Genomic DNA, 23,098 nt, shown 5'->3' with positions numbered 1-23,098 from the left:
CAACAAAAAAGTTACTAAAGTGGTTGACAATATCAAAGGGTTTAGTTACGAACAAGCCATCTGCCTCAATGAAGGATGGAACCAAGTTAGCTTTTTTTGCCTAGAATTTCATTTAAAGTACTGCAGAGCTGTTTATTATCATTCTTTATATAATTTATCCTTGTTCCATAGTAAATTTCTTCTTCCTTTTGTTTAGTTTATTTACTTGATTTCTCAGTTGACAGTACGTTTGCCAGTCTGCTGTGTTGTCAGACTTTTTTGCTATTCCCTTTGTCTCATCCCTCTCAGCCATATCGTTTTTCATTTCCTCATCTATCCATGGGGATTTCGCAGTTCTAACAGTCCGTTTCTTGATTGGCGCATGTGGATACGGGTGTGGATAAGTTCCTGTTTTGTTTGTAAATACCCAGGTAGGTTGATTGATAACTTGAACCAGATTGCAGGCACTGGTTACAGCTTGGAGCTTCTTTTTCAGTAGGCAGCTTGATGACAACCAGTCATCAACTCTGTTGATATCACTTACATTATCCAACATTTCACACATACAATATAGTCCAAATACTGACTTTTAGCACTTGTTGGTCTATAGAAATGTCCTACAAGAATAGGCTTTAGGTGAGGTAGATGAACCTGTAGCCATATTAGTTCCAAATCATCTGACATGAGATCCTCTCTCAGCCTAACAGGAATTTGACTCTGCATATACATGTATCTATTTTTAGGAAATCGACCTCAAGCGATGTTCTTTTTTTTAAGTAAAGGAATTTGGTGTGATTAACTGGATAGAGAAGAGATTGTAGAGGCCACAAATGTTATTCTGTTTGACTGAACTGTCTGTGTGTTCCCTCCAACCACAGGTTCAGCCCATACGAGTGGTACAACCCCCATCCGTGCAACCCAGACTCGGACGTGGTGGAAAACAATTTTACACTGCTCAATAGTTTCTGGTTCGGCGTCGGGGCTCTCATGCAGCAAGGTAGTTGCCTCAGCCTGCTGGTGCTGTGGCTATCTCTGTGTCCTACTCTCTCTGGGGGCCAAGGGCCAAGGTTTTAGGCCAGGCTCCGGGCTACACACAGGGGTCTCTGGGTGTGTGCTGCTACACTCTTAGAAAAAAAAGTGCTATCGAAAACCGAAAAGGATTCTTTGACTGTTTACATAGGTGAACCCTTTTTGGTTCCAGGTAGAACCCTTTCCACAGAGGGTTCTACATGGAACTCAAAAGGGTTCTACCTGGAGCCAAAAATGGTTCTCATATGGGGACAGCCGAAGAACAATTTTGGAACAGTTTTTTCTTAATAGTGTAGGTGGAAAGAAAAAAAGAGTTACGAAGCATCTATACATGCTTTATAAAGGGCTTATAAAAGGCTTAGTTTAGCCTTAAAAGATGCAGGTCAATTAAAGTGGGACAAATAATAATAATATGAAGGATATGAAGGATTGGCCTAAAAACAAACAAAAGATAACTAATGTAAAATATACTGTGTACCTAAAATATATATAGTATGTATAAGCTGGAAGTAGAAGTCTAAGTGTTGTTGTCCATTAGTTTACTCCAATTAGGGGAGGGGTGGTAGGGTTAGGGGAAAATAATAAAGGAAAATGATAGTTGAAAAACAAATGATAGTCTCACTAAGTACAAGCCAGATGTGGTGGCGTATCGCTGCAGAATACTGCAGTAGCCATGCTGGTAAAGTGTGCCTTGAATTCTAAATAAATCACAGACAGTGTCACCAGCAAAGCACACCAATTACAGACACTGTCTGTGATTTATTTAGAATTCAAGGCACACTTTACCAGCATGGCTACTGCAGTATTCTGCAGCGATACGCCACCCCATCTGGCTTGTGTTTAGTGGGACTATCATTTGTTTTTCAACAGGACAATGACCCAAAACACACCTTCAGGCTGTGTAAGGGCTATTTGACCAAGAAGGAGAGTGATGGAGTACTGCATCAGATGACCTGGCCTCCACAATCACCCGACCTCAACCCAATTGAGATGGTTTGGGATGAGTTGGACCTCAGAGTGAAGGAAAAGCAGCCAACAAGTGCTCAGCCTATGTGGGAACTCCTTCAAGACTGTGGGAAAAGCATTCTTCATGAAGCTGGTTGAGAGAATGCCAATTGTGTGCAAAGCTGTCATCAATACAAAGGGTGGCTACTTTGAAGAATCTCAAATATGAAATATATTTTGATTTGTTTAACACTTGTTTGGTTACTACATGATTCCATATGTGTTATTTCATAGTTTTGATGTCTTCACTACTGTTCTACAATGTAAAACATCTTAAAAATAGAAAAAGCCTTGAATGAGTAGGTGTTCTAAAACTTTTGACCGGTAGTGTGTATATAAAAAAATATATATGGGGGATTGGAAATTATGTAGAAAATTGCGTTAATAGAAGCCGCTATCTATTTGCAATGTTGATGCTGATCCCCTCCCCCCAAAATACAATGCCAGGTTGGTGTCATGTGCCACTACACAGAGTACTCTCCCTTTGCCCACAGCCAATCAGCACCCAGAGAGTAGTGGGACATGGAGTCAGGATGTGAGGTTATCTTGGGTACATGACAGTCAGACCCAACCAGGTTGTCTGTTTCCACAAAAGTTGCTTATTGTAAAATGTTAACATGTAAGTTCAAAGATGTGACTCATTTGTGATAACGGACGGTAAGTTGAATGAGTACATCTTTCCTGGACCAGGTGAAGCCTATTTTAGAACCAAAATTCTCTGTCAATGGATATTCTTCATTCAACATGCTTTTTTAGTCCAGGAGTAGGCTTAATCTGGTCTGGGAAACCAGACCCTTAATTCCCAAGTACCAGCTTTAGTATAACACCTATCAACCATTCTTGGTCTCAGACGGACTGTCTCAGGTGCCTGTATTCGGCCTACTTCCGGATGATCCACAGTGCACAATATACACCCCAAACAACTCCCATAGAACTTTGTAGATGCTACCCACTACAGTGTGTGGATATCTTCTCCATAGAGATACTATCTTCTCTCAGCTGCATCTTCTGGAAGTCTGTTTATCTTTCTCCACTTCCTACCCACCTTTCCTCCCGTTCTAACCCAGGCTCAGAGCTCATGCCCAAGGCCCTGTCCACCAGGATTGTGGGAGGCATCTGGTGGTTCTTCACCCTGATCATCATCTCCTCCTACACGGCCAACCTGGCTGCCTTCCTCACCGTGGAGCGCATGGAGTCGCCCATCGACTCAGCCGATGACCTGGCCAAACAGACCAAGATCCTGTACGGAGTGGTGGAGGACGGATCAACCATGACCTTCTTTAAGGTAGCTAGCTGGGCGAACCATTGGGCTGTCCGCGACAAGTTGTCTTCTGAGGCGTTGTGGTTGTGGAGAAACCAGTCCAAACTGTATTTTCTTATGCTGTTGAAAATATTGATATTTTTCACACAAGTTATTTTGTTGTTCTTTACATCGTACTTCTTGCAATGCCGTTAAATCAAGCATGGTAACACTTTATTTTACAAGGTCACATTGACATGGAAAGTGCTAGTCATTTTAATAGGTGTCTGCTGTGGAAAAAGGCATCTGCTCCAACTCAAATGTAACACACCTGATTCAGCGGGTTAAGGTTCTGATGAGGAGCCATTTAGTAGAATCAGGTATGCTATATTTGTGTTGGAGCGAAAGCTTGCAGGACGGCAGATCTCTAGAAGAAGGGTTGGACTCAACCCTGCTTTTATTCATTACTATCATTAGAAGAGTTGGAATTCATCTGTCACATTTTCTTCCTCCGGTCGTTTCTCAGAAGACTAAGATCTCCACCTACGATAAGATGTGGGAGTTCATGAACAGCCGGCGATCGTCAGTGATGGTGAAAGACATTGACGCAGGAATCCAGCGCGTGCTCACCTCAGACTATGCCTTCCTCATGGAGTCCACCACCATCGAGTTCGTCACCCAGCGCAACTGCAACCTCACCCAGATAGGAGGCCTCATTGACTCCAAGGCCTACGGAGTGGGGACACCCATGGGTAACGTCTATTGTCCTTGTTGTCTATATAGTCTATCATCCATATTGGCTAAATCGCTTATAACTCCTATATCCCCTTCTACCTGTCAATGGCAATGTATGTTATCGGGGTGGCAGGTAGCCTAGTGGTTAGAGCGTTGCACTAGTAACCGAAAGGTTGCAAGATCGAATGCTGACAAGGTAAAAATCTGACGTTCTGCCCCTGAACAAGGCAGTTAACCCACTGTTCCTAGGCCGTCATTGAAAATAAGAATTTGTTCTTAACTGACTTGCCTAGTTAAATAAAGTTAAAATTAAAATAAATATCAGAGCAAGCTGATAAATGAGGGTTGGAGTTTGGACTGTTGGAGACAGATAACTGAAAGGGTCAAACAAGGAAGTGTTATGAATGAGGTCAGGAGGTAAGGGTTAAAGTGAAGGGGAAATGGACAATAAGAAAGATTTAGGAATTTCACACAGTATCTAGAATTTCCCTACACATTAAGATAATTGTATTTGTGATGAACTTTTATTTTATTTGTACAACTTGAAATGTGAAAATACCATGCCTGACATAGATAACTACAGGATCACGAAGTAACAGTTTGAGCTCTGGCATTTCAGTTGGAATGTGTTAACACTGTTACACTTGACACGTACGGTATATGATAATCCACCACACATAACCAGCTTTTTCTGTTGGGACATCTTTTTTCCTTGGCCGGTAACGATTCTGTACAACAGAGAAGGTGCAGGGCCCGTATTCCTGAAACGTATCATATTTCGGATAATAATGAAGAAAATCTAATGTAAATGCGGTACCTAGATTCTAGATCAGCACGCCTACTCTGAAACGCTTGATACAGCCCATACTGTATACTGTATGTGTGCAGGTCACATCTCATGGACTCCAGAGGAAACAGGAGGAAAGCTGTTGCTAGTGTTTTCTAATTCTAGGGTTAGTGATGAGGCTGCAGACAACTAGCCCCTACCCCATAATGGCCATCATCGATCACCAGCATTATGAACGCCATCAAAACATTCTCCCTTTTCACATCTGGACCTGTCCACTGTTGATTACCGTAATTTCCGGACTATTAAGCGCACCTGAATATAAGCCGCACCCACTGAATTAAAAATATATATATATTTTGAACATAAATAAGCCGCACATGTCTATAAGCCGCAGGTGCCTACCGGTACATTGAAAGAAATGAACTTTACACAGGCTTTAACGAAACACGGCTTGTAACAAAAATAAATAGGCTTTAACGAAACACGGCTTGTAACAAAAATAAATAGGCTTTAACGAAACACGGATTGTAACAACAACAACAAAAAATTGCAGTAAGCTTTAGTTGTCTTTTTGCACTGAGTCAATTCCTCACGCTGCTGTTTCCAACGTCTTATCATGGACTCACTAAGACCAAGCTCCCGTGCAGCAGCTCTATTTCCTTTTCCAACTGCCAGATCAATCGCCTTCAACTTGAAAGCTGCATCATATGCATTTCTCCGTGTCTTTGTCATGACGAGGGTGACAAAATGACTACCGTAATCAGAATGATGGGAAGTTTGAGAGAGCTCGATTTAATCTAAACAGTAAACAAAAAAGTTGTTTGACCTTAACCCGTTCGGCAATTTCATTGGTCTAATGAAAGCTTCATGCCGCCAAAAAACTGAGCACGTCACAGAATGTGTTTTTTTGGAGAAAATCAAATTGAAAGCGGGAAAAATCCATATATTAGCCACGTCATTGTTTAAGCCGCGAGGTTCAAAGCCTGGGAAAAAAGTTGCGGCTTATAGTCCGGAATTTACGGTAGTAGGGGTGGTTATGGGTCTGCAGGGATACTGTGTGTTGCTGATATGACTCTGCTGTTTTTGGTGGCAGGAATGCCGGTTCCAGTATCTCAGAAATGTCCGCCCTCCTGGGTATTTCACGCACGAGAGTATCTAAGGGTTTACATAGAATGGTGGGACAAACAAAAAACATCCAGTCAGCGGCAGTCTTGTGGGCGAAAACAGCTCGTTGATGAGAGGTCAGAAGAGACTTTCAAGAATCATGCAAGTTAACAGGCAGGTCACAAACAGGAAAATAACGGTACAACAGTGACAAACTGGCATCTCAGAACGCACAACTCGTCGGTCCTTGTCACAGATGGGCTACTGCAGCAGACGACCACACCAGGTTCCACTCCTATCAGCTAAAATCAAGAAGAAGCGGCTCCAGTGGGCACGCGATCACCAACACTGGACAATTGAGGAGTAGAAAAATACTGCCTGGTCCGATGAATCCCGGTTCCTGTTGCCTCATGCTGATGTCAGAGTCAGGATTTGACGTAAGCAGCATGAGTCCATGGCCCCATCTAGCCTGGTGTCAACGGTACAGGCTGGTGGCGGTGGTGTAATGGTGTGGGGAATGTTGTCCTGGCACAGGTTAGGTCCCTTGATATCAATTGAGCAACATTTCCATGCACCAAAGAATTCAGGCTGTTCTGGAGGATAAGGGGGGACTGACCCGGTACTAGATGGGTGTACATAACAAATAAACTGGCCACTGAGGGTATATTTCTATGTATGGTTATTAGTAGTGGACACTGATACTGATAATGGAATATATATATATATATATATATTATATATATATATATATATATATACACTGCTCAAAGAAATAAAGGGAACACTAAAATAACACATCCTAGATCTGAATGAATGAAATAATCTTATTAAATACTTTTTTCTTTACATAGTTGAATGTGCTGACAACAAAATCACACAAAAATAATCAATGGAAATCCAATTTATCAACCCATGGAGGTCTGGATTTGGAGTCACACTCAAAATTAAAGTGGAAAACCACACTACAGGCTGATCCAACTTTGATGTAATGTCCTTAAAACAAGTCAAAATGAGGCTCAGTAGTGTGTGTGGCCTCCACGTGCCTGTATGACCTCCCTACAACGCCTGGGCATGCTCCTGATGAGGTGGCGGATGGTCTCCTGAGGGATCTCCTCCCAGACCTGGACTAAAGCATCCGCCAACTCCTGGACAGTCTGTGGTGCAACGTGGTGTTGGTGGATGGAGCGAGACATGATGTCCCAGATGTGCTCAATTGGATTCAGGTCTGGGGAACGGGCGGGCCAGTCCATAGCATCAATGCCTTCCTCTTGCAGGAACTGCTGACACACTCCAGCCACATGAGGTCTAGCATTGTCTTGCATTAGGAGGAACCCAGGGCCAACCGCACCAGCATATGGTCTCACAAGGGGTCTGAGGATCTCATCTCGGTACCTAATGGCAGTCAGGCTACCTCTGGTGAGCACATGGAGGGCTGTGCGGCCCCCCAAAGAAATGCCACCCCACACCATGACTAACCCACCGCCAAACCGGTCATGCTGGAGGATGTTGCAGGCAGCAGAACGTTCTCCACGGTGTCTCCAGACTGTCACGTCTGTCACATGTGCTCAGTGTGAACCTGCTTTCATCTGTGAAGAGCACAGGGCGCCAGTGGCAAATTTGCCAATCTTGGTGTTCTCTGGCAAATGCCAAACGTCCTGCACGGTGTTGGGCTGTAAGCACAACCCCCACCTGTGGACGTCGGGCCCTCATACCACCCTCATGGAGTCTGTTTCTGACCGTTTGAGCAGACACATGCACATTTGTGGCCTGCTGGAGGTCATTTTGCAGGGCTCTGGCAGTGCTCCTCCTTGCACAAAGGCGGAGGTAGCGGTCCTGCTGCTGGGTTGTTGCCCTCCTACGGCCTCCTCCACGTCTCCTGATGTACTGGCCTGTCTCCTGGTCGCGCCTCCATGCTCTGGACACTACGCTGACAGACACAGCAAACCTTCTTGCCACAGCTCGCATTGATGTGCCATCCTGGATGAGCTGCACTACCTGAGCCACTTGTGTGGGTTGTAGACTCCGTCTCATGCTACCACTAGAGTGAAAGCACCGCCAGCATTCAAAAGTGACCAAAACATCAGCCAGGAAGCATAGGAACTGAGAAGTGGTCTGTGGTCACCACCTGCAGAACCACTCCTTTATTGGGGGTGTCTTGCTAATTGCCTATAATTTCCACCTGTTGTCTATTCCATTTGCACAACAGCATGTGAAATGTATTGTCAATCAGTGTTGCTTCCTAAGTGGACAGTTTGATTTCACAGAAGTGTGATTGACTTGGAGTTACATTGTGTTGTTTAAGTGTTCCCTTTATTTTTTTGAGCAGTATATATATATATATATATATATATACACACACTACCGGTCCAAAATTTTAGAACACCTACTCATTCAAGGGTTTTTCTTTATTTTTACTATTTTCTACATTGTAGAATAATAGTGAAGACATCAAAACTATGAAATTACACATATGGAATCATGTAGTAACCAAAAACATGTTAAACAAATCAAAATATATTTCACGGAAACATGGCTCACTCGGGATATGTTATCAGAGTCGGTACAGCCACCCAGTTTCTTCAAGCATCATGCCAACAGAAACAAACATCTCTCTGGTAAGAAGAAGGGCAGGGGTGTATGTCTTATGATTAACGACTCGTGGTGTGATCATAACAACATACAGGAACTCAAGTCCTTTTGTTCACCTGACCTAGAATTCCTTACAATCAAATGCCGACCGCATTATCTACCAAGAGAATTCTCTTTGATTATAATCCCCCCCCCCAAGCAGATACATCGACGGCCCTGAAAGAACTTCATTGGACTCTATGTAAGCTGGAAACCACATATCCTTTAACAAAACTAATCTGAAAACAAATTCCCAAAATTTTATCAGCATATCAAATGCGTGACTCAAGCTGGCAGCATTCTGGATCATTGCTACTCTAACTTCCGCAACGCATACAAAGCCCTCCCTCGCCCTCCTTTCGGCAAATCTGACCACAACTCCATTTTGTTGCTCCCAGCCTATAGACAGAAACTAAAACAGGAAACGCATGTGCTCAGGTCTGTTCAATGCTGGTCCGACCAATCAGATTCCAAGATTCAAGATTGCTTCGATCACGTGGACTGGGATATGTTCCAGATAGCCTCATACAACAACATTGATGTACACGCTGACTCGGTGAGCGAGTTTATTAGCAAGTGCATCGGTGATGTTGTACCCATGGTGACTATTAAAACCTTCCCTAACCAGAAAACGTGGATTGATGTCATTATTCGAGCAAAACTGAAAGCGCGAACCACTGCTTTTAATTACGGCAAGGCGACCGGAAACATGACCGGATACAAACAGTGTAGCTATTCACTCCGCAAGGCAATCAAACAAGCAAAGCGTTAGTATAGAGACAAAGTAGAGTCGCAATTCAACGGCTCAAACACGAGACGTACGTGACAGGGTCTACAGTCATTCACGGATTACAAAAAGAAAACCAGCCCCGTCGCAGACACCGACGTCTTGCTCCCAGACAAATTAACAAACTTCTCTGCTCGCTTTGAGGACAATACAGTGCCAATGACACAGCCCACTACCAAAACCTGTGGGTTCTCCTTCACAGTGGCCAATGTGAGTAAAACATTTAAACGTGTTAAACCTCGCAAGGCTGCTGGTCCAGACAGCATCCCTAGCCGTGTCCTCAGAGCATGCACAGACCAGCTGGCTGGTGTGTTTATGGACATATTCAATCAATCCCTAACCCAGTCTGCTGTGCCCACATGCTTCAAGAGGGCCACCATTGTTCCTGTACCCAAGAAAGCTAAGGTAACTAAGCTAAACGACTATCGCCCCGTAACACTCAGTTCTGTCATCATGAAGTGCTTTGAGAGACAAGTCAAGGATCATATCACCTCCACCCTACCTGATACCCTAGACCCACTCCAATTTTCCTACCGCCCCAATAGGTCCACAGACGACGCAATCGCAATCACACTGCCCTAACCCATCTGGACAAGAGGAATACCTATGTAAGAATGCTTTTCATCGATTACAGCTCAGCATTTAACACTATAGTACCCTCCAAACTCGTCATTAAGCTTGAGACCCTGGGTCTCGACCCCGCCCTGTGCAACTGGGTCCCTGACCGTCTGACGAGCCACCCCCAGGTGGTGAGGGTAGGAAACAACATCTCCACCCTGCTGATCCTCAACACTGGGGCCCCATAGGGGTACGTTCTGAGAGTTTGGAATCTGATTGATTGATTGCGGAATCAGCCCAGAACTACATGGAAGCAATAGGAAGTGCCAAAATATTCCTCAGCCCCTGTGTTTTTCAATGGCATAGGTTTAAAGGTAATACAACACATCAGCTATCCACTTCCTGTCAGAAAATGTCTCAGGGTTTTGCCTGCCAAATGAGTTCTGTTATACTCACAGACACCATTCAAACAGTTTTAGAAACTTTAGAGTGTTTTCTATCCATATATAATAAGTATATGCATATTCTAGTTACTGGGTAGGATTAGTAACCAGATTAAATCGGGTACATTTTTTTATCCAGCCGTGCAAATACTGCCCCCTAGCCCTAACAGGTTAATGACTTGGAGAAGATCTGCAAAGAGGAGTGGGACAAAATCCCTCCTGAGATGTGTGCAAACCTGGTGGCCAACTACAAGAAACGTCTGACCTCTGTGATTGCCAACAAGGGTTTTGCCACCAAGTACTAAGTCATGTTTTGCAGAGGGGTCAAATACTTATTTCCCTCATTAAAATGCAAATCATTTTATAACATTTTTGACATGCGTTTTATTTTATTTTTTTATTCTGTCTCGCACTGTTCAAATAAACCTACCATTAAAATTATAGACTGATCATTTCTTTGTCGGTGGGCAAACGTACAAAATCAGCAGGGGATCAAATACTTTTTTCCCTCACTGTACAGTGCATTCGGAAAGTATTCAGACCCCTTGACTTTTTTGTAATTTTGTTATGGTACAGCCTTATTCTAAAATTGATGAAATTGTTTTTTTCCCTCATCAATCTACACATAACTTCCCATAATGACAAAGCAAAAACAGGTTTTTAGAAATGTTTGCAAATGTATTAAAAAAAAATAATTAAATATGACATTTACATAAGAGTTCAGACCCTTTACTCTGTATGTTGTTGAAGCACCTTTGGCAGTGATTACAACCTCGAGTCTTCTTGGGCATGATGCTACATGCTTCGTACACCTGTATTTGGGGAGTTTCTCCCATTCTTCTCTGCAGATCCTCTCAAGCTCTGTCAGGTTGGATGAGGAGCATCGCTGCAGAGCTATTTTCAGGTCTCTCTAGAGATGTTTGATCGGGTTCAAGTCCGGGCTCTGGCTGGGCCACTCAAGGACATTCAGAGACTTGTCCCGAAGCCACTCCTGCATTATCTTGGCTGTGTGCTTAGGGAAGGTGAACCTTCGCCCCAGTCTGAGGTCCTGAGCGCTCTGGAGCAGGTTTTCAGCAAGGATCTCTCTGTAGTTTGCTCTGATCATCTTTCCCTCGATCCTGACTAGTTTCCCAGTCTCTGCCACTGAAAACATCCCCACAGCATGATGCTGCCACAGAGGAACTCTGGAACATCTCTCAGAGTGACCATCGGGTTCTTGGTAACCTCCCTGACCAAGGTACTTCTTCCCTGATTGCTCAGTTTGGCCCGGCGGCCAGCTCTAGGAAGAGTCTTGGTGATTCAAAACGTCTTACATTTAAGAATGATGGAGGCCACTGTGTTCTTGGGGACCTTCAATGCTGCAGAAATGTTTTAGTACCCTTCCCCAGATTTGTGCCTTGATACAATCATGTCTCGGACCTCTACGGACTATTCCTTTGACCTTATGGCTTGGTTTTTGCTCTGACATGCACTGTCAACTGTGGGACCTTATATAGACAGGTGTATGGCTTTCAGATCATCATGTCCAATCAATTGAATTTACCACAGGTGGACTCCAATCAAGTTGCAGAAACATCTCAAGGATGACCAATGTAAACAGGATGCACCTTAGCTCAATTTCGAGTCTCATAGCAAAGGGTCTGAATACTTATGTAACTAAGGTAGTTCTGTTTTTCTCTTTGTTATTATGGGGTATTATGTGTAGATTGATGAGGATTTTTTCTAATTTAATCCATTTTAGAATAAGGCAGTAACGTAACAAAATGTGGAAAAGGGGAAGGGGTCTGAATACTTTCCAAATGCACTGTATATATGTATAGTATATACCTTCTCAACAAGGGGAAGATTACCAACAGTTCAACTTAATCCTCAATCATTTATTTTGCCTGTAGCCGCCTTAACCTTCAAAATCCTCCAAAGCCACATTTAGCACCACCTTACCCCCTTATAGTACGATAACAGCAGGCCCCCATTTAAAAGATTGCCATTCAATCCACGCCTCCTATTCCCCACGCTCCCCTACGCCATCCCTCCATCCCCCTCCGTCACCCCTACTGACCTAAACTGTGATCACATTCATATTTGAGGCCAGACAGCAGCGGAGTGAGGGATGTCCTCATATGTTGAACATCTGTCAGTTAGTTGCGTATGCAGAGCGCGTCAACAGTAGAAGTAGCTCTCTCTGCCATTCAACCCTGGTTCCATATTCTGCCTCTCCAAGAATCCATCCTATTAAAGTGGCTCTGAATCATTTGAAATGTGAGCTGGGGGAGAATTAGAGGACTCTTGATGAATACTTGGGTGTGGGTTATTCACACACACATGCAAGGGCATACAGTCGTGGCCAAAAGTTTTGAGAATGACACAAATATTAATTTCCACAACGTTTGCTGCTTCAGTGTCTTTAGATATTTTTGTCAGATGTTACTATGGAAAACTGAAGTATAATTACAAGCATTTCATAAGTGTCAAAGGCTTTTATTGACAATTACATGAAGTTGATGCAAAGAGTCAATATTTGCAGTGTTGACCCTTCTTTTTCAAGACCTCTGCAATCTGCCCTGGCATGCTGTCAATTAACTTCTGGGCCACATCCTGACTGATGGCAGCCCATTCTTGCATAATCAATGCTTGGAGTTTGTCAGAATTTGTGGGGTTTTATTTGTCCACCCGCCTCTGAGGATTGACCACAAGTTCTCAATGGGATTAAGGTCTGGGGAGTTTCCTGGCCATGGACCCAAAATATCGATGTTTTGTTCCCCGAGCCACTTAGTTATCACTTTTGCCTTATGGCAAGGTGCTCCATCATGCTGGAAAAGGCATTGTTCGTCACCAAACTGTTCCTGGATGGTTGGGAGAAGTTGCTCTCGGAGGATATGTTGGTACCATTCTTTATTCATGGCTGTGTTCTTAGGCAAAATTGTGAGTGATCCCACTCCCTTGGCTGAGAATCAACCCCACACATGAATGGTCTCAGGATGCTTTACTGTTGGCATGACACAGGACTGATGGTAGCGCTCACCTTGTCTTCTCTGGACAAGCTTTTTTCCGGATGCCCCAAACAATCGGAAAGGAAAATGACTTTACCCCAGTTCTCAGCAGTCCAATCCCTGTACCTTTTGCAGAATATCAGTCTGTCCCTGATGTTTTTCCTGGAGAGAAGTGGCTTCTTTGCTGCCCTTCTTGACACCAGGCCATCCTCCAAAAGGACTTTGCAATTAATTGCAATTCATCTGATCACTCTTCCTAACATTCTGGAGTATATGCAAATTGCCATCATACAAACTGAGGCAGCAGACTTTGTGAAAATTAATATTTGTGTCATTTTCAAAACTTTTGGCCACGACTGTATACTCATACACACACAATGCACACACAATGCACACACACACACACACACACACACACACACACACACACACACACACACACACACACACACACACACACACACACACACACACACACACACACACACACACACACACACACCACATACACACAAACTTAGCACGACAGCGCAGAGCTCCTTTCTTTTCCCTACCTCCTTTAAATAATCAGATAATGAAAACACTAACATGGTTTCAAGTTGTTTTTCATTAATGAAACATAGAAATAAAACACCCAGTAAGCATTCATCTTGTCTTGGCTGGGTCTGAGGGAGAGTGGTGTGTGTGTGTGTGTGTGTGTGTGTGTGTGTGTGTGTGTGTGTGTGTGTGGGTGTGTGTGTGTGTGTGTGTGTGTGTGTGTGTGTGTGTGTGGTGCGTGGGCGTGCGTGCGTGCGTGCGTGCGTGCGTGCGTGCGTGCGTGTGTGGTAGCTGCCTAGGCCCTTGCAGTGTCGTGCTGTGGGTTAGGAGGGGAGAGGCAGGGACACAGCAGTGTCGTGCTGTGGGTTAGGAGGGGAGAGGCAGGGACACAGCAGTGTCGTGCTGTGGGTTAGGGAGGGGAGAGGCAGGGACACAGCAGTGTCGTGCTGTGGGTTAGGGAGGGGAGAGGCAGGGACACAGCAGTTCTACTCGGGAACTCTGGAGCGATTACTCTTCCTTTGATCACTGAGGCTCCCGCTGTGTCTTAATACTCTGCCGATAATTCCAGCGTTCTCCCACTGTCTGCGGATTTGGGGAGTTGTACTCATCTTGGCACATGGATATGGACACGTGCATACGTGCACACACACACACACACACACACACACACACACACACACACACACACACACACACACACACACACACACACACACACACACACACACACCACACACACACACACACACTCAAACACACTCTCTCTCACTCTCTCACACCCACACACACACACAGACATTCACACACACACACACTCTCTGGTAATTTATCAGAATCAACGGGAGCCCTGCTACTCCAGAACACAAAGCCCTTTGGCCCTGCTACTCCGGAACACAAAGCCCTGTGGCCCTGCTACTCCGGAACACAAAGCCCTGTGGCCCTGCTACTCCGGAACACAAAGCCCTGTGGCCCTGCTACTCCGGAACACAAAGCCCTGTGGCCCTGCTACTCCGGAACACAAAGCCCTGTGGCCCTGCTACTCCGGGACACAAAGCCATGTGGCCCTGCTACTCCGGGACACAAAGCAATGTGGCCCTGCTACTCCAGAACACAAAGCCCTGTGGCCCTGCTACTCCGGAACACAAAGCCCTGTGTCGCCAACGCCTTGTGGCGTTGTAATGCTAGAGAACAAGATGCTAATTCTGTAGCCTGTCTCCCAGATACTGTGAGGATTAGCAATTAATAGGATGAAGGAGGTGTGTTTCTATGAAAACACCATGACAGGTTATGCTCATAAGATAAGCAGACCCACAAGTTGAGCCCTGTTCCCACCATTGCTTGGTAAAACTACACTGTAATGGAAAACTGTCATTTATACACACATTTTTGGTATTATCAACATTAAAAAACTGAAATGTTTTACTGCAGCATACTGTAAATGATGGTGCATTATGTTAAAATGGCTGTATTTCTAATGGTACTGTAGAATACAGAATACAGTATCTTACCGTATCTTTGGAACCCAACACACCTTTTGACCGTTAATGGATGCATGGTATTGTTGTTTCTGGTTCATTAACATATTTTGAGGCTATAGTTGTTGCTCCCGTGAGTGAGTGGTTATAGTGCCTTATTCATTTGAAATGTTTAGGGGACAGATTGGAGTGGCAGCAAGTCTTAAACCTTAAATGGTTGAGCATTTTGCCATGTCCTTTGGTCTGTTTTGCCCTGTAGTCACTGCAAGTTTGGAAACCTTTGTCAAGGCCTCCAGAAGTGCAAGTGATATAAAACACCAAACGTTCATTAATATTCTGTAATGTCTAAACACTGCCAACCTGCTTGCACCAACCCATTGTAATTACAGTAAAATACTATGAAATACAAACCCCTCTCCTCAATGAATTTCATTCATCCATTCATTAATTCATTATTTCCAATTACGGTAGCATTGACTTCTTTTACAGTATAATAATTGTACTGTATTGTACTGTGTATCATTACACTATCATATTTATTTCACAGTAGGTGTACTGTAATATTAAATACAGAATTTTGCTTGTCACCGAGCCTATAAATTCATGGTAACCCCTTTACAGTGTAGCCACTGAACATTGACTAGCCTTTGAATTAAGATGAGATTAAATAAGATCAAATAAGATTAGAATTGTATTGATCGCCATGTAAGAAATGTGTCTGCAATATTAAAACATACAATACCAATACAGCCGAAACAGACACAACAACCATCATTCATTCATTTAACAAGCCAATCTGATGCCCTTTTTCTTGAAAAACTAAATCTGATCTTCAAACATTTTCTAACAAAATCACCATCGCAATGCATGCTATGTAATATATAAGCACTGAACAATACCTAGTCTTTAGATGAATTCACTTCAAAACTAATATCATTCACTTTGCAGTTTTATTTATTTATACAGTTTCTCAGATCTTCTGTCCTTTTTGTCCCCTCCAGGCTCTCCGTACCGGGACAAGATCACCATAGCGATCCTGCAGCTGCAGGAAGAAGGGAAGTTGCACATGATGAAGGAGAAGTGGTGGAGGGGTAACGGTTGTCCGGAGGATGAGAAGAATAAGGAGGCTAGCGCTCTGGGGGTGCAGAACATCGGGGGTATCTTCATCGTGCTGGCTGCAGGGCTGGTGCTGTCTGTGTTTGTGGCCGTCGGAGAGGTCCTGTACAAGTCTAAACAGAACGCTGAACTGGAGAAGGTGAGATTTATAGGCTTCGTAGAGCATTATATCACTGTAAACTAATGTACTGTTAAACTAAAGTTGATTTGGAATTTACGGTAACATACTGTACCTTTTTTAACAGTAACTTACACGTAACAGGCTGCCAGTAAGTTACCGTAAAAACATGATTTTCTTTTTACAGTGTAGGTGTCAAAGGGAAAACATATTTTAAGAAATGTTAGCAAATGTATTGAAAATAAAATACATAAATATCTCATTTACATAAGTATTCACACCCCTAAGTCAATACATGTTACAATCACATTTGGCAGCGATTACAGCTGTGAGTCTTTCTGGGTAAGTCTCTAAGAGCTTTCCACACCTGAATTGTGCAACATTTGCCCATTATTATTAAACAAATTCTTCAAGCTCTGTCAAATTGGTTGTTGATTATTGCTAGACAACCATTTTCAGGTCTTGCCATAGATTTAAATAGATTTAAGTCAAAACTAAATCGGACACTCAGGAACATTCACTGTCCTCTTGGTAAGCAACTCCAGTGTAGATTTGGCCTTGTGTTTAAGGTTTTTGTCCTGTTGAAAGTTTAATTAATCTCCCAGTGTCTGGTGGAAAGCAGACTGAACCAGATTTTCCTTTAGGATTTTGCCTGTGCTTAGCTCTGTTCCATTTCTTTTTTATCCTGAAAAACTCCCCAATCTTTAACGATTACCAGCATACCCATGACATGATGCAGCCACCACTATGCTTGAAAATATGGTGGGTCTTATAAATGTCTGATATTATTTCATTGTCAATCAACAACTGAGATGATCAGATAGATTGGTTATGATGTTATAAGGTTATGATGTTATGTTATGAGGTTACGATGTTATAAGGATAAAATGTTATGAGGTTATGATGTTATAAGGTTACGATGTTATAACATTACGATGTTATGAGGTTACGATGTTATGAGGTTAAAATGTTATGATTTTAGAAGGTTACGATGTTATGAGGTTACGATGTTATAAGGTTATGATGTTATAAGGTTACGATGTTTGATGTGATAAGGTTACGATGTTATAAGGTTATGATGTTATAAGGTTACGATGTTTGATGTTATAAGGTTATGATGTTATGAGGTTACAACGTTTGATGTGATAAGGTTCCGATGTTTGATGTGATAAGGTTACGATGTTATGATGTGATAAGTTACGATGTTATGATGTGATAAGGTTACGATGTTATGATGTGATAAGGTTACGATGTTATGAGGTTACGATGTTATGATGTGATAAGGTTACGATGTTTGATGTGATAAGGTTACGATGTTATGATGTTATGAGGTTCCGATGTTTGATGTGATAAGGTTACGAAGTTATGATGTGATAAGGTTACGATGTTTGATGTGATAAGGTTACGATGTTATGATGTGATGAGGTTGCGATGTTATGATGTTACGATGTTATGAGGTTACGATGTTATGATGTTATGAGGTTACGATGTTATGTGGTTACGATGTTATAAAGTTACGATGTTATGAGGTTACGATGTTATGTTATGAGGTTATGATGTTGTGTTATGAGGTTATGATGTTATGTTATAAGGTTACGATGTTATAAGAAATGTTATGTCCTCTAGGCCACCAAGGTGGTGGTAAAAGCACACTTTTCTCATGCTCTCTCACCCTCTTTTCTCATGTTCTCGCTCTGTCCTCCACATCCCTCTCCCCTCTTCACTTCCCACTCTTGTCCTCTATCCTTCCCCTCTCTCTTTGCCAGCTTCCTTTCTCCCCTATTCACCTCCCTCTTCCCCGTCCTCTCACTATTCACCTGCCTCTTCCCCATCCTCTCACTATTCACCTCCCTCTTCCCCGTCCTCTCACTATTCACCTCCCTCTTCCCCGTCCTCTCACTATTCACCTCCCTCTTCCCCGTCCTCTCACTATTCACCTCCCTCTTCCCCGTCCTCTCACTATTCACCTCCCTCTTCCCCGTCCTCTCACTATTCACCTCCCTCTTGCCCATCCTCTCACTATTCACCTCCCTCTTCCCCGTCCTCTCACTATTCACCTCCCTCTTCCCCGTCCTCTCACTATTCACCTCCCTCTTCCCCGTCCTCTCACTATTCACCTCCCTCTTCCCCATCCTCTCACTATTCACCTCCCTCTTCCCCGTCCTCTCACTATTCACCTCCCTCTTCCCCGTCCTCTCACTATTCACCTCCCTCTTCCCCGTCCTCTCACTATTCACCTCCCTCTTCCCCGTCCTCTCACTATTCACCTCCCTCTTCCCCGTCCTCTCACTATTCACCTCCCTCTTCCCCGTCCTCTCACTATTCACCTCCCTCTTCCCCGTCCTCTCACTATTCACCTCCCTCTTCCCCGTCCTCTCACTATTCACCTCCCTCTTCCCCGTCCTCTCACTATTCCCCTCCCTCTTCCCCGTCCTCTCACTATTCACCTCCCTCTCACCTCTCTTCTCTCCTCTGCCTCAACCTCTCTACAACTCTCCCCTCCCCTTTTACCCCATCCTCCTCCTCTCACTCCCTCTCACCCTCTACCAGGGTAGTCTCAATGTATCAGTGGGTTAGACCATGGTACTGACAAACTCCAGTGTGGGTTTGATTCCTGCATGGACTACATAAACTGATTATCTGTCAGTTAATGTTGCCAGTTCTGTACGTATTTTACCCTCAACCCTCTTCCTCCCTCTCCCCTCCCCTATCCCCCTCTCCAGCGCTCCTTCTGTAGTGTCATGGTGGATGAGTTGCGTGGCTCCCTGAAGTGCCAGCGGCGCCTCAAGCAGAAGCCCCAGCCGCCGGTCATCGTCAAGACCGAGGAGGTCATCAACATGCACACGTTGAACGACAGGAGACTGCCGGGCAAGGAGACCATGGCGTGATGGGGGTCAAAAGGTCAAGAAAAGGTCAAAAACACCCGTCAAGGTCAAACACACAACCAGAGGATCTGGAGGGGTTGAATGAATGTTGACGCAATGTTAACGTAACCCGAAACTATATTGCATTTGCCCCAGCTTTGGTAGTATGGTAGAGATGTTTCCTGTGGAAATGTAGACTGTCATCTCACTGTGACCGACGCTTTGTGAAAGAGACTTTTTGGAGGATTGTGGGGACAAGTTAAAGGATTGTGAGGTGGATGGATCTTTGAGATGGATCTCAATGGGGATTAAAAGGGAAGAACTCAAAATGCAGGTCTGTTGAGACTGTCTTCACAGTCAGTGACTTGACACACACACACAGAAACACACCTGTTCAGAGCATCACACTACACCTTGAGACCATAACATCCCAAGAAATGAGTTGTTGTTTTTCTGTTGATGTCATTTACACTATTGTCAAATCTGTGTGTGTATGTGTGTGTGTCCAGTCGATCAAAATGGATCTCACTACAGGTGATTATGATATGGAATGTTACAAAGTGCCAAATGTTGAATAAGAACTGTATAAAGAAAATAGAAAGGATAGCCAGTTTCTAAAATATGTATTTATTTCATTTTAAATCATTGATGTTGATTGATCTCCCTAATACTCATTGTTTATCTTCTGTAATGCCTTTATTGTGGCAGAGTTTGGCCATCATAAACAACTGACATATTACTTTCAATGCCTCCACAAACATGCTGTACAGTGTCAAAAATAACATTACAGTCTGCCATTTTGAGTCAATATCCACTGTTTAAAGGCAGGATTTCTACAACAACAACAAAAAATCTTTTTGTATGCAGACAAAGTTTTGTAGTACTTTCTATCAGAGTAGCATTCTCTGTGGACTTCACATTCTGTATGTAGCAGGTGCCAACTTGGGTGCCAACTTGGGGTGTCAACTCCTAATTATGACTACTGGTGATTCAGGGCCCTCCCCCGGTGTGGGGCCTTCTCACTGTGCCGTGTAGGGCCCCTCTCTCCTCCTCTGTCATAGGGCCCCACTGTCTGCTCTATGGGGCCGTTCTACAGCTGCCTCCCCATCTCCCTGCTAAACCTAGCTTACATAGCTACACAGTGGTTGTCTCAATCATTTGAACTCCTTTCCTCTATGACCACTGATCTGGTAGGACTTGACAGGTGGAAGCAAATTGGTAAAAACCTATCCAGTCTTTCATCTATCAATGGTCATGAAGGATGAAAGGTGTGCTCATTCAGAGTATGATGAAGTTGCCCCTAGATGCTGATAGTGGGTCACTTTTGCATTTCCCCACTAATGGTTAAAGAGTGGCTGAACTCACCGATTCCATATGTTTCTCTGCTGCTAATTAAGAAAAACGAGATTTGAGTCTTGGGGTTGTTGTTCGATGTGGGTGTGTTATGTTCACTTTATCGTACCCTTGCAGTTACTGTTGTTTGTCCCTCTTGAGTCACGGTAGCAACAATATAGCCACTAGCACTTCCTCAAAATAGTCCGAATTAATCTAAGATAAATCAAGAAATGTGTAATGAATTTTGACGTTTTTGCGAAGGATTTTTTTTTTTTTTTACATCTTGCTAAGGTGTTTGGTGCAGTATTTCAAAAGTTAAAAGATGTGCATGAAAAAGTCAGTGGACTGCAGACAGTATTGAGACAGCTGCTGCTGGCTGCGCTCAGGGCTGATTTCTGAGAACACGTCTACAACTTCATCATCAGCAAGCTGTTGAGCTATCGTAAATAAAGCACAAGCTGCTACACAGTGTTTACCAGTGCCCAAAATCACTAGCTAGATAAGTTCCATCTCTGTGTATGTCAATGAAGCTCATTAGTAGTAGTAAGCAGGCAAATAGAGCCGGCAGGCCATGTTAGCTAAATCAGCTTATCAAGCCGCTGGCGAGTGGTGACGTGACGTGCTTCGGTACCGTTTCGTTTTTTACAACTTTCTCACTATCTATTACCACAGTGTGGGTCTGGCAGTCTGTCAGTCTGTCTGTCTGTTTATCTGGCAGTGTTTCATAGGGAATCACGTTACAAAACAGGTCGCGGCTGGACACAAGACGCTCGACAATGGGTTTTAATATTGACAAGTGGCAGTTGAGATGCAAGTGCGCATCATCTCAATTTCTTTTTGCCCAAAACACTTGCAGACACTATGAAACACATCAGAAAACAGTCACTCCTTAAAGGGCTTTGGGGCCAAGTGTTCTTTCAACGTAACATTGCTGATGTTTTGTCTTATGTGAACCAGTCCAAGTCCGAGGCGCTGCCTAATGGACAGAGTTGTCTCACTGTCTGGAGGTTCACTGCTATGATTGGATAGAGTGCAATCAGCGCAGCTGATTCTCCGTGCATTCTCCCTAGGTGTTACCATCCCGTGTTAGTGGGAAAGTGGGCATGTAATCCAAACCAAACGCTCATGTAATTTGTGACGACCTCAGTTACACAAATCTCACAAAATTCAGTTTTGGAATATACTGACCCAAATTATTCTACTTACACTTTTTAATCAAGTGGCACTGGAATAAATGTTTCTGACTAATATTGATGCCGCACAGAGAAGTTGTTTTTTGCGTTCAGTTGCCCTTTGAGGTTAGGATTGGGGAAGGGGAAGCTGATCCTGATCTGGGCCTAGGGGAAACTTCACCCCGGAGCGTCTCATTCCTTAAAGGGTCCATCCCCAGAAAAGAACATGCAAAATACAAAGGTTGATGTTTCTGAAAATATTTGTGCTGTACATGAATGAATGAAAGTAGAATTTATGAGTAATTTCAAGAAACCATTTAGGAACAATAGAGGGGGTTCCATGCGTTGTTTTTGTTCTACCAGTATTGCTTGTCATTTTCTACCTGCTAGATTCAGTGGTACAACGTGTAATGGTTGAATAATAATTTGGAAGATTTATCAGAAAATATCCAATTGTATTGTCCCCCCAGAAATTAGGTAATAGAATTTATTTGACATTGATGCAAGGTTTTACAAAAAATATATAATAAAAAAACTCATAACTATTCATTCGTTTTTGATACTATATTTATCTTTGTAAACTGTTTAACCTTTATTGTTGCTCTGTGTGTGTGGTGTGTGTGTGTGTGTGTGTGTGTGTGTGTGTGTGTGTGTGTGTGTGTGTGTGTGTGTGTGTGTGTGTGTGTGTGTGTGTGTGTGTGTGTGTGTGTGTGTGTGTGTGTGTGTGTGTCTGTGTGTCCGTCCGTCCGTCCGTCCGTCCAAGATCAAATCTACATATTGTCTGATGTTCAACTAAGTCCACACAATTAAGTCATTCTGATGCATGAATAACAAGAACATGTCTGTGTATTCTGTCATAGGTCCCCACAGAGCGTGTGCGTGTATAGAACTCCTTGATAAAGCTTTCCTGTCCATGGGTCTCCACGGAGCCCTCCTTGGGGTGTCAGCGCAGGGCCATGGCTTCGTCACCACTGAGGCCCCTTCAGGGCCAGGTGACAGGGCAGGAAGGTGCCTGTTCTGCCTACACCAACCTTACAGTGGATCGACACCGGTTGGTAACAACATCATGGGTCAGTTAGTTATCGGGTACCTACTGTATTAGGGTACCTGATACTTATATAAGGACCTATAACACATAACATATTCAAAACCCGAACATACTGCATTCATAAGCAGTACATAAACATGTCATA

General features: G+C 43.5%; 1 protein-coding gene across 1 annotated transcript in view; it reads left to right on the top strand.

The window, feature by feature from the left end:
- Positions 1-22,452, top strand: part of LOC106571163 (glutamate receptor ionotropic, kainate 2) — a 170,331-nt gene extending 147,879 nt beyond the window's left edge. Inside the window, exons 14-18 of the mRNA XM_045695592.2 lie at positions 858-976; positions 3,081-3,298; positions 3,780-4,005; positions 16,302-16,555; positions 19,258-22,452. Of these exons, the coding sequence (XP_045551548.1) occupies positions 858-976; positions 3,081-3,298; positions 3,780-4,005; positions 16,302-16,555; positions 19,258-19,422 (982 nt within the window). The 3' untranslated portion in view covers positions 19,423-22,452. The remainder of the gene's footprint in view (positions 1-857; positions 977-3,080; positions 3,299-3,779; positions 4,006-16,301; positions 16,556-19,257) is intronic.
- The last annotated feature ends 646 nt before the right edge of the window (positions 22,453-23,098 follow it).

Source organism: Salmo salar, chromosome 15, assembly GCF_965601325.2.
Source record: "Salmo salar chromosome 15, fSalSal1, whole genome shotgun sequence".
Taxonomy (NCBI): Eukaryota; Metazoa; Chordata; class Actinopteri; order Salmoniformes; family Salmonidae; genus Salmo; species Salmo salar.
Note: the sequence above shows the minus strand (reverse complement) of the source record. Positions and strands in the feature narration are given on the sequence as shown.